Consider the following 13,053-nt stretch of genomic DNA (forward strand, 5'->3'; position numbering starts at 1 on the left):
AAATACCAACAACTTACATATGCAGATGATACTACTCTAATGGCACAAATTGAAGGGAAACTAAAGAGCCTCTTTAGTTCCTCTTTAGAAAGAGGAGAGTGAAAAAGCTGACTGAAAACAACATTCAAAAAACTAAGATCATGGCATCAGGTCTCAGCACTTCTTGGCAAATAGAAGGGGGAAAAGTAGAAGCAGTGACAGATTTTCTTTTCTTGGGCTCCAAAATCACTGTAAACAGTGACTGCAGCCATGTAATTAAGATACTTTCTTCTTGGAAGGAAAGCTATGATAAGCCTAGACAGTGTATTAAAAACAAAGACATCACTTTGTGGACAAAGAGTTATCTAGTCAAAGCTATGGTTTTTCCAGTCATGTATAGATGTGAGAGTTGCACCATAAAGAAGGCTGAGTGCTGAAGAATTGATGCTTGAACTATGGTGCTGGAGAAGACTCTTGAGAGTCTCTTGGACAGCAAGGAGATCAAACCAGTCAATCCAGAGGAAATCAATCCTAAATATTCACTGGAAGGACTCATGCTGAAGCTGAAGCTCCAATACTGTGGCCACCTGATGCAAAGAACTGACTCAATGGAAAAGACCTTAATGCTTGGAAAGATTGAAGGCAAAAGGAGAAGAGGGTGGCAGAGGATGAGATGGTTAGATAGCATCATTGACTCAGTGGGCATGAGTTTGAGAACACTCCGGGAGATAGTGAAGGACAGGGAAGCCTGGCATGCTGCAGTTCATGGGGTTGCAAAGTCTGACATGACTTAGCGACTGAACAACAACAACAATCTCTTAGTTTATGGGATGAATATCTGCCATGTTAGCAAACCCTTGCCCACCTTGCAAAGAGAGGTATTAGCTGTGTCTTTTAAAAATCTGAATGGATACAAAGTAACTTCTCAGAGAGATGAGTCCACTTGTGGGTCATTTGCTTTGTGTCTGACAAATGCCTGGCAAATATGGGCCACCACTCCTCTCGAGGGTAGGCACTATTCATTTATCATGGCACGCTTTCCTGCTGGATCAGTTGTGGCCTCAGAGTCTTTGGCACATGGGAAAAAAACTTCTTTGTCTGGCTTCAACTATGGTTGATCTTTAATATTTTCATTGTATTAGATAATAATAAAGATCAAAATGTTAGCTGAAACAACAAAGCAGATACCCTAGACTTGGTGTTTTAAAGAAACAGAAACTCTAAGGAGAGCCATAGGGAATAATTTAATTTTAGAGCTCAAAAGAAATGGGATGAATTTCCAGCATCTCAAGATGATGAAGCTGATGCTCAGAAGACAAGCTGGGTGGGAATTTTGCTTCTGGTAAGGGAGGAAGCACTCATTGCAGCTCTTCCTTGCTCTAAGAACAACTAGAAAAGATGAAGAAAATACATAAAATGCCTCTGTGAAGGCCCTGGAGTGCTACTCAGCCAGCAAAAACTTGAAGGGACAAGGTCCTTAAGAAAAGGAAAAAAAAAACAGAAATGAAGTGACATTTGGACTGGTTTTTTCCCTCAAGGAACTTGTAAAAATCTGAACTGTGGCTGAGAGGCTGAGAAGCTCAGCAGAGCTTCCTATAGTTTTATGGGGCATCAAGAACAGAACTGGTGTTTAGAGAGCTGATGATCTAGGCTTCCCAGGTGGCACTAGTTATAAAGAACCCGCTTGCCAATGCAGGAGACCTAAGAGATGTGGGTTCGATCCCTGGGTCAGGAAGATTCCCCTGGAGAAGGAAATGGCAACCCACTCCAGTACTCTTGTCTGGAGAATCCCATGAACAGAGGAGCCTGGCAGGCTACAGCCTAGGCTCTGTAAGTCACAAAGAGTCAGGCACAACTGAAGTGACTTAGCATGCAATGATCTAGGGTCCTGGCAAAAACTCAGGCTGTGGGATGGGACTGTCTAATTACTATATCATAGGAAGTAGAGGATTCTTTAAAAAGTCAGAAGCCCAACTTTAAATCACTTCAGTTTATGATTGGGTAAGGCAATCTGCTGCAATTTAAATGTCTATTAAATTGCTAATATTTGACATTACAAAAATTTAAATTTTTGTCAGTCTAATGAGTAAAAGTGATAGTATTTTTTGTTTGTTTGTTTTATACTTTTTGTTGGCCTGATGTGTTTCAGTCATTTACATTTCTTCTGTGAACTCCCATCCTGTTCCATGCCAGCAGTGTAAAACTCTTCTGAGTTTACATTGCTCTGTAGGATTTCTGTTTGTTTTCTGCATGTTAATGCTTTGTTGTAATTTATTATGACTGACTTCTCCCAATCTGTGCTTGTCTTTTAATTTTATTTATGGTTAGTTGTTTTGTTCCCCTTAACTTTTGAAGACCATCAGTTAACTTGTGTGACAGGCAGTTCATTTGTTATAAAGAAAGAAATCTCACTCTCCTTCCTCTGGGTATTGCTTTGAATTACTCCCAGATGGAATTGGAGGACTTCTGGATCAGTGTTCTAATAATGGACAAGGGAGCAGCCAGATGGTCCAGCGATGATAGCACAGCTCATCAATACTAGGCATTTTGGGAGATGAACTGTATTAGAGCCAAAAGCTCTGTGCGAAGGATGAGTCGTGGGCATGACTGGTAGACTGGTAGCATCTGCAATCAACTCTGGTTCCCTTCTGACTCACTGATTAAGGCATAAACGGATTGGGGGGCTATCTCCTTGGCTTTAAGTTCAGAGAAACATTCTTGATAATCAGGGGGTTGGTTTCAGCTGGATACTGGTTTAGCAGAGATAGAGAAGATTATAACGCTGCCTCCAAGGATCCTGCCTTTAGAGACGGAGACCATGTGAGAAACTTATTTTACATTCAGAAAGACCAGGCCTTTTTGCTGCCACTGCTTATGTTCCTTGCTCACAAGGTCTCATAAGGTCTGTGTAAATTTCCCCAGATATACCCATAGCCTTGCTTGATGATGGAGTCATGAGTCAGTGGTGGCTGTCACCTCGGGCTGGTGGTGTGTGCGAGTATTTCATGAATAGCAGCCACTACCACTTATAGCCTTATACACCTGCCTGTTTGTTCAGAGGCAGATTGTCAGCCAAAATAGAATGAGCCTTGTGACACTGCAAGCAAAAAAATAAAGGATTAGCTGTGTAAACGGAAGTCTGCAACAAGACATGATCCTATAAAAACAAGCTAGCCACATGCCTAAAAGCACATGTATAGCATTTCAGCTTTTCAGTTCCCAGACATCATGCACATGCCATAAACCCAGACACAACTACACACACTTATGTAGGCTCATGTCAACTTACTATGCAGTGGTATAGTTACAGTCAGCTATATTATAGCACACACCTGCACAAAACTGCACACATACACTGGTCCATATAACACACAAACCTTGTAAATGCCCTCACACACAGGTATGCACTCAGACACATATACACTCACACATATATACATATACATGTATATGTATATATGCATATACATTCACACACAAATAACCACACATACATTTCATATAATCTTCCTGCTCTACCAGGAACACACACTCTCCCACCTGGAGATCTGGGTGGCATTTGTAATGAAATGCTCCTAGAGGTTTCCTTCCTGCTGTTTAGCTGCTGAAATTTGTGGCACAAGTAGTGGGAGGGATGCTCAAGTCAGAGTCAGATGACCAGGTGCTCTGATTGGGAGCAGATAGAGTTAAGGTTTGGGTGGTCCTGAAATCCTTGGTTCAGCCTTGTAGCCACTGCCATTCCAGTGGCCGCTATGGAACCTCACACATGGAAGGACTTTAATATTTGTTGAGAAAAATCAAGGAATTTGTGATTTACCCCTTAACGCTTTGTCTTTTAAAATTAAAAAACAATTTACTAGAGTAATCTCCTGTCTCTTTCCCCTTGCCTAACTTCAAATAGATGTGCCCAAGGTGATGTGAAGATCTCTTAGACTAAAACCTCCCTGGAGAGCAGAAAACACACATAACTTCTGAAGTCTTTTAAGAATTTAATCAGAGATGCCAAAACCCCCAGAGATCATCTAGTCCAAGGTAATCATTTTATAGTTGAGTGAATTGAGGCCCCGCGATGTTAGGTGGTTTCTCCAAAGTCACACAGCAAGTGGGCAGCAGAACAGGAACACGAGACTCAACAGCCTGATTCCTGGGATCTACATTTTTCAGTTTGATTGGACATGAGTGATTTTATTCCAGGGAATGACTCTTTGATAAGAATGTTAAGAAAACAAAGACTTACTTGTAATATAGACTATATTACAATAGTCTATGAGGAATTACACTGGTTTGGGTAGAGCATTGCTATATTTGATTAAATCTTGCCTATGCTATCACACTGGTAGTATTTCAACTAATAATGTTTAACCGTGTGACTTTAGATGTGATGAAAGGCATCTCTGTCATACTATTTTTATAACTTTGGACTCTGATTTTCTTAGCATATGGGATCCTTGACTATTCCATGGCTGTTTGCATCTGCCTGGTAGATATTAGAGCAATCTCAGGTTTACAATGGTTTTTAGCCTTGCCCAGCTTAATGGATATACTATAACTAGTGCCGGCAACCATCATTTCATTAGAGCAACAAAACCACTAATGGTCTCATTAACTTTGAAGAAATTAGATTTGCTTTAGAACATTGACCTTTATTTAGCAGTGATGGATGGTATTATCATATGTTTCCTGTCACTTCATCAACTGGAGTTTGACTTTTTCTTGTTTTGTTATTTAAGGCATTTGTATTTCTTTAGAGTAGGCTTCTGATTTTTATATAATTTTTGAGCTGCGTTAGGTTTAGACATCTCACTCTAGCCTATGTCCAGGAGATTTACTTGGAAATGGTAGAATGTTTACGTGAATTGCATTGCATAACTTTTCCAAACAACGTATAAGTGTGCTGTGTATTTGTCTTTGCATAGTCATGCTTATTCCATAAGCAATATAATAAACTTCCATGTAAAGCATATAAAATTTGAATACACAGTGTGAATGCACAAATCTGGTGGCTATTAACAGCTATTACCCTCACTTGAACTACTGTGCCGTCCCAGTGTTAAATAAAAAAGATAATTTAAAATACACCATGATATAGTGAATACTGACAGTGGTTGTTAGTGTGATGAAGTCATGGGGAATTTTTCTATTTTCTAAATGTTCTATACTCTTTAATACTGAAAAGAACACATTTATTATTTTAAAAGAAAGGCAAATGAGAAGACAATAAAACACGATGCTGAGAAACACGTTTGTAAAAATCCCCCAAGTTGAAGTTAACCATGTGGAGATGTGTGAATGTCATTACGGTATTTGCCCCTTATTGATGTTCTGTTTCCACAAAGGGGACCACCAACTGATGGTGGTCCTTTACTGCTCTTCATAAAGTTTTATCTTTTTATTTTTTCTTTTATATAATAGCTTTTGTCTCTCCTTCTTCCTTTCCCTCTCTTAACACATGGCTTCTTGCTTTGCTTCTTATGGTGGTTTGGTGTCATTTGTTGTAAGATGTCATCCACTGGCTATCAGTTCTGAGATAATGAGATAACGTACCTTACACTAAGGTATGTTTTAATTATGATATGAGGTAATGTAACATTATGATACATCACCTTTAAAAAATTCAAAGTTAAAATATAAAACATAGCCAATGTTTTATCATAACTGTAAATGGAAAGAAACCTCTAAAAATTGTATAACAGTTTAAAATTTTTTTAAATGGACTTAAAAATTAATTTGGGGTTAAAAAGAATCAGATAAAATTTCAAAATATAATAAACACTTCTTTCATTCATTCAAAAAATATTGTTATATATTGCAAATAAATAAGTGAGATGGATGTCGGTGTTAGTGGAAAGTCTGAGGCTCTAATATCCAGCAGGAAGGACTTACACTTGGATTTTACCAAGCTTGATTGTGCTGCTGAAATGATTTATCTCATTTCTCATCTCCTGATAGAGTGAAACAGCTTCTATGAATAGTTTTTATGCCATAGATCAATGAATTTTTAGGTTTCTTTTGCTAGTTAAATGTTTCTATCAAATATCCTTATTCATGCAGGAAATGATTCCTTTTTATACTTTGTCCAGGAAAAATGATGCTAAGTATCCTTTGAAAATACAGGTGCAAAGACTCACCCATAGGAACAGAATTAAATCTATATCAGTTTTATACATGTGTGCTGTGTGTGTGTGTATTCACACACATCTGCATCAGTGGATGCCGATGGAACTTCTATCTGTGGAACTTCTATCAGGGGATGCCACCAAGGAGACTCAACTTTAGGTATTGAGGATACAACTGAACAGTGCTAAGGAAAACCTTTCATGCTATCATTTGTGAATGTTTCTATTCTCATGGCATGCTCTCATGGATAAGCTAATGATAACTTTTAATTTTCAGGTTCAGAAATGACAATTATTTAAGCCTTGTGCAAATTTAACCCATATACTCTACTTGCTCACTTCCTTCCTAAATCCTACTTGCCAGCTTATGATGGGAACAAATTTTAGAGACCAGAGTTATCATTTTTATTTCATATCTTCTTTTAGAGAATTCTTTACATTTTAATTACTTTTATTTTTTCTAAATACTGGATGTAACTACTGGTTAGAGAAGGGGCTAAGGAAGTTTTCCTGAAATGATCTTTCTCCTAATGGTATATCTTAGCCTTATTGAAAAGCAGCCTCAGTTTTGCAATGAACACATAATACTTTCATCATTTCAGAAAAAGGAGATATTTTAAAAGTGTGTATCTATACAATACAAAAAGGGCAAGGTTTAATCTTTCTTTGCATTCTAGTTAAGCAATCCTCTTCTCCAAGTGTGCTAGGAAATGCCATGTTCAAGAAGCCCCTCCTGGATCAAGATGGGTTGGGGAGAGGGAATAAGCAAAAGGCAGAACAATGGGCCTCTTCTGGTCTTACTAGAGAAAATGCTTAAAGCAGTTAGAGGAACTGGGTAGAGAAAGGAAAATAATCTGACACCTTTGTTCACTCCCTCCCTCAGGGTATTTCAGAGAGGGCATCTTACAGAGAAACCTGTGGAAACCTAGTCTCAGGGGAGATTGGCACTGAAGTGGATAGGTCTGAGGCAGTGATGGCCACCCACTGGGTTCTTTGTTCTCATTATACGTGGGTCGTCAGGTTCTCTCCATCTCCCTTCCTCCCTCCCTCTTTCCTCTCTCTCACACACACAAACCAAGATTTCCAAAGTCTTCATGTACATCCTATTCATAGACTAAAAATTCAACCAAGAGAATATAACCACAATCTGTGTTAGGTAATACTGAAACACAGGAGTAACAAAGGTAAAAATAAATATAAATAAAAAATTTAAAAAGAAAACCACTACTGGAGCATGTGGGAAGAGAGGTACCTTTTTAATAAATACATAAATTATAGTTATTTAATTTAGAAACCACCAATAACTCCAGTGTTTCTGGAACGCAGACTTATCACCTCTAGAATCAGTTACATGACCTTGATAAAGAAGAGAAATTCCTTATTCTTTTGGGTCTTATGAGTTATTGTTATAATTAGTAAGGCCAAAGGACTATAATAAAACATTCTTTGAATATTAAAATAATTATTTCAAAGCCTATATTAAGCCTTGCAAATTTTAGGCAAGTTATTGTATCTGAAATTTTGCCTAAGATATACACTGTCGTGAGTAATGTGTTGCCATGAAAGCTTTTGGATTAAAAAAATGAACTTTAGGTATTAGAATATTTGATTTACTAGATTTTGGCTCCTCTCCTGCCTCTTCCTCTTGCTAAACATTCAGACTGAGACTTTACTATGATTATCTAATCTTACCCATTCTTGGAAGTTCAGTTGCTGAAAATAAAGAGGAAGGAGACTCTCCTAGATTGTTCTAGTGCATATTTGGCTCTGAATTAAATGAACATTTAAATCTCGAAGATTTTCAGTTAATGTTGAATTTGGCTGGATATCCTGTGGTTATAACATCTTAAGCCTTTAAAAATACATGGGTTCTCAAATAGCGATATGCTTTTTTCCTGATTTTTTTCCCAACTAGCATTTTGTTATGACTCTCACTGTCTACATCAAACAAATTTTATGCAGTTTACAATGCTTATAGCATACGGTTGCCACCTACAAGTACTCTGTGTGCCTTAGCAGACAGCCACGTGCAACACTGAAGAACGATTTCTTGGATGAGTAGTAGAGAATCTTGCTTCTATCCATTTTTCTACTTTCAAGGTAGGACTGGGCTAGATGTTTTTTCCTCTTCCTCCCTTTCTCTCTTCCTTTTTCCTACCTCCCTCTCTTCTTATCCTATTTCTCTGTTGCAGTCTCTCTTTACTACAGATACAGTAATTCATGCTGTCAGTATTATTAGAGGTTCTTATTATGCAATGATAATGTCATACTCATGTAGACAACCCCAGGTGTTTCTAGCTTTTGCATCTCCTGAATCTTCACCTATTTTTCAAATCATTTTGAGTAGGAGTCCATTTGTCTTTTGCTTTGTACTTCTGGCTGTACAGTATTCATTAAAGCAGAAAATGTGTTAGCTTGTACACCTCATCACTCATATTGAGACCCTGTGTAGGTTTCTGTTTCAGAAGAATAATAGCTTTTACTAAGCCATAATTGAGATGAGGGCTGAGTGTAATTTTCTGCTGCAAAGGAGAGGATTGGAAAGAAGGAGCAGAAGCTCTGAGAATTTAGACCACGAAAGTGACAGCAGGAGGTAGTGGGGAACCCTCTGGAGAGAGTGGTAGACACTCTCTCAGGGAGGCAACTGACGAGTTGGCAGGGTCATGTGAATATGGTCTCTTGAGACCTCTAGCTCAGAGTGGGGGAAGGGGGAGCGGGGATCAGAGCATAGCGTCTCAGTCTGAGGGCCCTCAATGCCTCCACCCCCTAGTTCCCTTTCCCACTTCCAACTCTTTCCTTGTAGGAAGCTGCCTCACCACATGAGCACATTGCAAAGCAATGGGCTGAGTTGTGTAGGAGAAGCAGATGGAAGAGGTGAGCAGTCCACTACTGTGATTGTTCCCCCCCTTTTAGGGCCTCTTTTGGCTATCTTTGTGTCCACACACTCTCTATAGCCTTGCAGTCTAACTCAACTGCTGTTCTGTCACTTAATCCGTTGGCTGAATTTATTGACCTATCATTGGGTTACTTATTTTTACCCAACATTACATGGCCTAATATTTGTGTTCTGAACCTATTTCTGATTCACAGAACATTAATCTACTGTAGTCCCAAGTGCAAGTAAGAGATAATTTTTTTTGATTAGCATCTAAATATTTTGCACGAGAGAAAGCCAAAAAGAGGTAAGAGAAATGTGTATGCAATATTTGCTTGCATACATGTATATAAAATATGCATGCATATATGTGCATAGACACATATATGTATATATTCACACATATACATTATAAGCATACATACATATGCATATATTATTATATGTATATAATGTCTAACTGGAAACTGATCATCCATTTAACTTACTGTGGAACTTACTAAACTCTATGGAAATAAAGCATTACATTTTCAGTATTTATGTAGTGGAAGTCTTTAAACACCAAATCTTACTGTTGATTAAGAAATTGAATTCAGTACCATCTTAATGGCAAATTAATATAGATTTGCTATGCTGTATGTTTTGTTGTCATTTGCGAAAATTATACTATCAACCAACGTTAAACAGAAAAGCTCCAAGTCAATTATAAATTGAGAACAAATAGCAAAGGCTGCAGATACTTTACATAATATTTAAAACTGTATTGATTCTAATTAAGCCTCTTCCATTAGACCTCCCTAGCCCTTAATGCCTCCTTCAGGAGATAATCCGTTACCACGATGATGGAAAGTCGGGAAGAACAGCCTCCAAAGGCAGAGGAGTCTTAGTCTACTCCTTCCAGATTGGTGTCAGCCACTTTGGGCAGTGGGGGTCCACCTGAGGCCCCTCCCGGCAGCCCCTCTGCTGTTGGCGGGGGCTGTGTCATGGGCTCACATCCAGACTCCCTAGCTGGCAGGTGTGCTCCCACTGCAGGTGGTGGGGCGGAACATTTGGCCTCCATCACACATAAGAAGGTCTCAGCTGGGGGCTCCAGGGCTTGACCGGAAGTCGCTGCCTCAGGCTTCCGGGACTGCCCGTTCACTTCCATCACCGGTAGCGAGGCCTCGGCTGTGGGCTCCTGGGCCTGACCTGAAGCTGCCTCCGGCTTCCAGGGCTGCTCATTGGCCTTCACCACCGGTAGGGAGGGCTTGGCTGGGGCCTTCGGGGCCTGACTGGAAGCTGCTGCCTCTGGCTTGCGGTTCTGCTGATCAGCCGGTGCTGCACCAGGGAGACCATCGTCTTGGGCCTCAGCTCCTGTCTCTGCTCTGAGGGTAGGTTCTGTCTCACTGACTCTCTTGCCCTCAGCTTGAGGATTTGGGGGAGGCAGGGGTATTTCTGAATGGCATGCGGGACTCAGAGGAGCTTGTTCCAGCCCCCTGAGGGCCGTGTCGCAGTCCCCTGGAGGACTGTCGACCTCTGGGTGGATTTCTTTGGATACGTCAAGGGTTGACTCTGGACAATGCATTATCATGAAGGCCGCCGCGAGATTTTGCACAGCCTTGTGAACGTTGTTGGCTTCCTCTGCGTCAGCCTCTTCATTCACAGAGGTGTTTGGCTCGTCATCAGAGGTGTGCTGACCTTGATCATCCTTTTCAGGCATTTTTGCTTCTCTGATTTTTTTATAGAGTTCATTTCTCTCTTCTTGTAAAGCTCGACAGAGGTTCTCTAACCTTCCAATTTTCATCACGAAGCACTCATATTCTTTAGCTCTCAATGCTTTCTGTGATTTAAATACACACACACAAACAAAAGGGTAGGAAAAGTAAAACTGCCAGGTTTTACTGGAGTAAAGTAAAATGCTCTCTGGAGACAATCAAAATCATTAATCCAGGAATTTGTCTGTTAGGCTCTGACCACAGGGTGGTGGCTGAACAGATCCTTGGTCAGGGACATCACTTCTATTTTTGCATTATGTTGGAGACTTTGATAGAATTTTAATCCACTTTTTTTTTTTTTTTTAAGGAAAGAAAGATAGCAAAGCTTCTTTCTGCTTCAGTCTAAGGCTTCTAAAAATCTTAAAATAGATGCATTTTCTGCTTCTAAGACTTAGAAGGAATAAGCAGAGGCTTGCGGCAAAATGACTGAGATGGACTGGGATTTGGCGGTCAGCAACGCCTTATCTGTCCTATAGATAAACTGCTATATGCTAATCCAGCAACTGGTTGATTTCTGTTTATGAATAATAAGCACATCTCTTTGGAATTGGTTGTAGTTTGGGATGAATTGTTAAAATAGTAATTATATCCAGAGAAAGTAACCACACTCTTTCATGATGCTGCTCAAACTATTCAGTTCTCCTTTTCTCTAGAAATGTTGGTGTGTTTGTGCATGGAATCATCTTACTTCTCCACCCCCCCCCCCTTCTGCTTTGTGCTACTCTGTACCTTTTAAGACTTTTTTTTCCACCTGTAAGCCCTGCCTCTCATGTTAAGGGTCATGTATCTTTGCTTTTTATGATCTCAAAACCTCCAGAGCCTGATGTAATATCAGTATTTAAATGCCTGTTGGAGGAATTAAACAATGCACATGCACATCTGTCTGTAAATTAGCACATACCCTGGGTGCTTGGGCTGGTGTTTTCTCTCAGTATGCTTGAATCAATTAATAAATATATTCTGCATCTGTTATGTGTCCGGCACCAGGGAAATTCAAAGACAGGTAAAACACTCATCCTGGCTTTGAGGAATTCACAGTCCAGCAGGTGTGGTGCTGTCTTGGGCACAGCTTTGGAATCAACAAGTAGGCATGTGACTTAGGGTCACAATGCTCTTTGAGTCTGGACCCAACTCTAAATTACTTTTGCTCTGATTATTTTTTATTAGAGTATCATATACCACACCCTAGAAAAAACTCAGCTCTTCAGAGGTCATCATTTGTGCTATTAGAGCATAATTATTTTCTGAGTATGAATGTATTGACAAGGGAGGATAAGCAAAGGGAAAAAGTTCCTCACCTCTTCAATCATGTCCAACAGAGCTTTGTTACAGTTCTCAAACCGAGCTTTCCATGTGGCTGTGTCCTTTTCCAGCTTCTTCATTTTCTTAGTGGTCTACAGAAATTATAGTGTTTTAATGTTAATTCTGAACAGTTAATATATCAGAGAAACTTTCAGTTCCATATGTGACATCAAGAAAAAGTCCTTTCATTACTAGGTGCTGAAGCAAGCAAAAATCCAATGTCAAGGAATGAAGATTGAGTGGAAAGAGTCATGATTTATTTCTGAAGCATCTAAGTCAGTGGTGAACAAACTTATTTGCACCAGAGCCAGTTCAGGAGAAAGAAAACTACTTAAGTCCTTCCTTTTTTGTCATTGTGTTTTCTTTTGTTTAAAAGTAAAAATAACTTTATTGAGTTCCAAGAATAAGCTTGAAATTTAGATTATTTACTGTATTGAATGCAAGACTGTTAATGAGAAAGTTGGACCAGCTTTTTTGCTATTAAAATGTTGATAGTATCTGGGCACATTTGAGAAGTAGCCACAAAAAGGCAACTTTCAGTTTTCTCAGCCTTCATATTTGCAGAGTGCAGTAAGATTCACAGAATGTGATTACATGCGTTATTCATTTCATCCTTGAGACAGTCCCCCAAGGAAGGTTGTTTTCACCTCTACTTTAAAAATGGGGAAACTAAGGTTCAGAGAGATGGAGTAATGATTCAGGTGAGTTTTCAGAGGAGTAGGGCTGGAGTCATTTCCATTTAATGCAACATATGCAGAGTGCCTGCTGGTGGCTAGGCAGAGGCTGGGTGTAGGGTATACAGAAATGAATAAAATGCAACCTAGCTTTTGCAAATCTGAAACTACTCTGCATTCCTGGTTATAGGATCTCCTCTCTGTTTGGATGATGGGAAGGACAGGGCTTGTATTCAGGGACAGTTACCCTGGATTAACTACACATGGTCACTGGTTGCTTCATGCTAAAAAGCCTAAGGTTGGGTCTGCTTGGAGGCCCAAGTTATTGGCTTCTGGGCTCTGTAGAGAAACTA

The 13,053-nt window shown here is 39.6% G+C and overlaps 1 protein-coding gene across 3 annotated transcripts in view; it reads right to left on the reverse strand.

The window, feature by feature from the left end:
- Window positions 1-7,330: 7,330 nt before the first annotated feature.
- Window positions 7,331-13,053, reverse strand: part of TXLNB (taxilin beta) — a 56,464-nt gene continuing 50,741 nt past the window's right edge. For all 3 annotated transcript variants that reach the window (XM_061428140.1, XM_061428141.1, XM_061428139.1), the window contains 2 exons: window positions 12,023-12,118; window positions 7,331-10,789 (listed from right to left, as the gene is read on the reverse strand). In XM_061428140.1, coding sequence (XP_061284124.1) covers window positions 9,854-10,789; window positions 12,023-12,118 — 1,032 coding nt within the window. In that variant the 3' untranslated portion in view covers window positions 7,331-9,853. The remainder of the gene's footprint in view (window positions 10,790-12,022; window positions 12,119-13,053) is intronic.

The sequence above is a fragment of the Bos javanicus genome, chromosome 9, assembly GCF_032452875.1.
Source record: "Bos javanicus breed banteng chromosome 9, ARS-OSU_banteng_1.0, whole genome shotgun sequence".
In the NCBI taxonomy this organism is placed as follows: domain Eukaryota; kingdom Metazoa; phylum Chordata; class Mammalia; order Artiodactyla; family Bovidae; genus Bos; species Bos javanicus.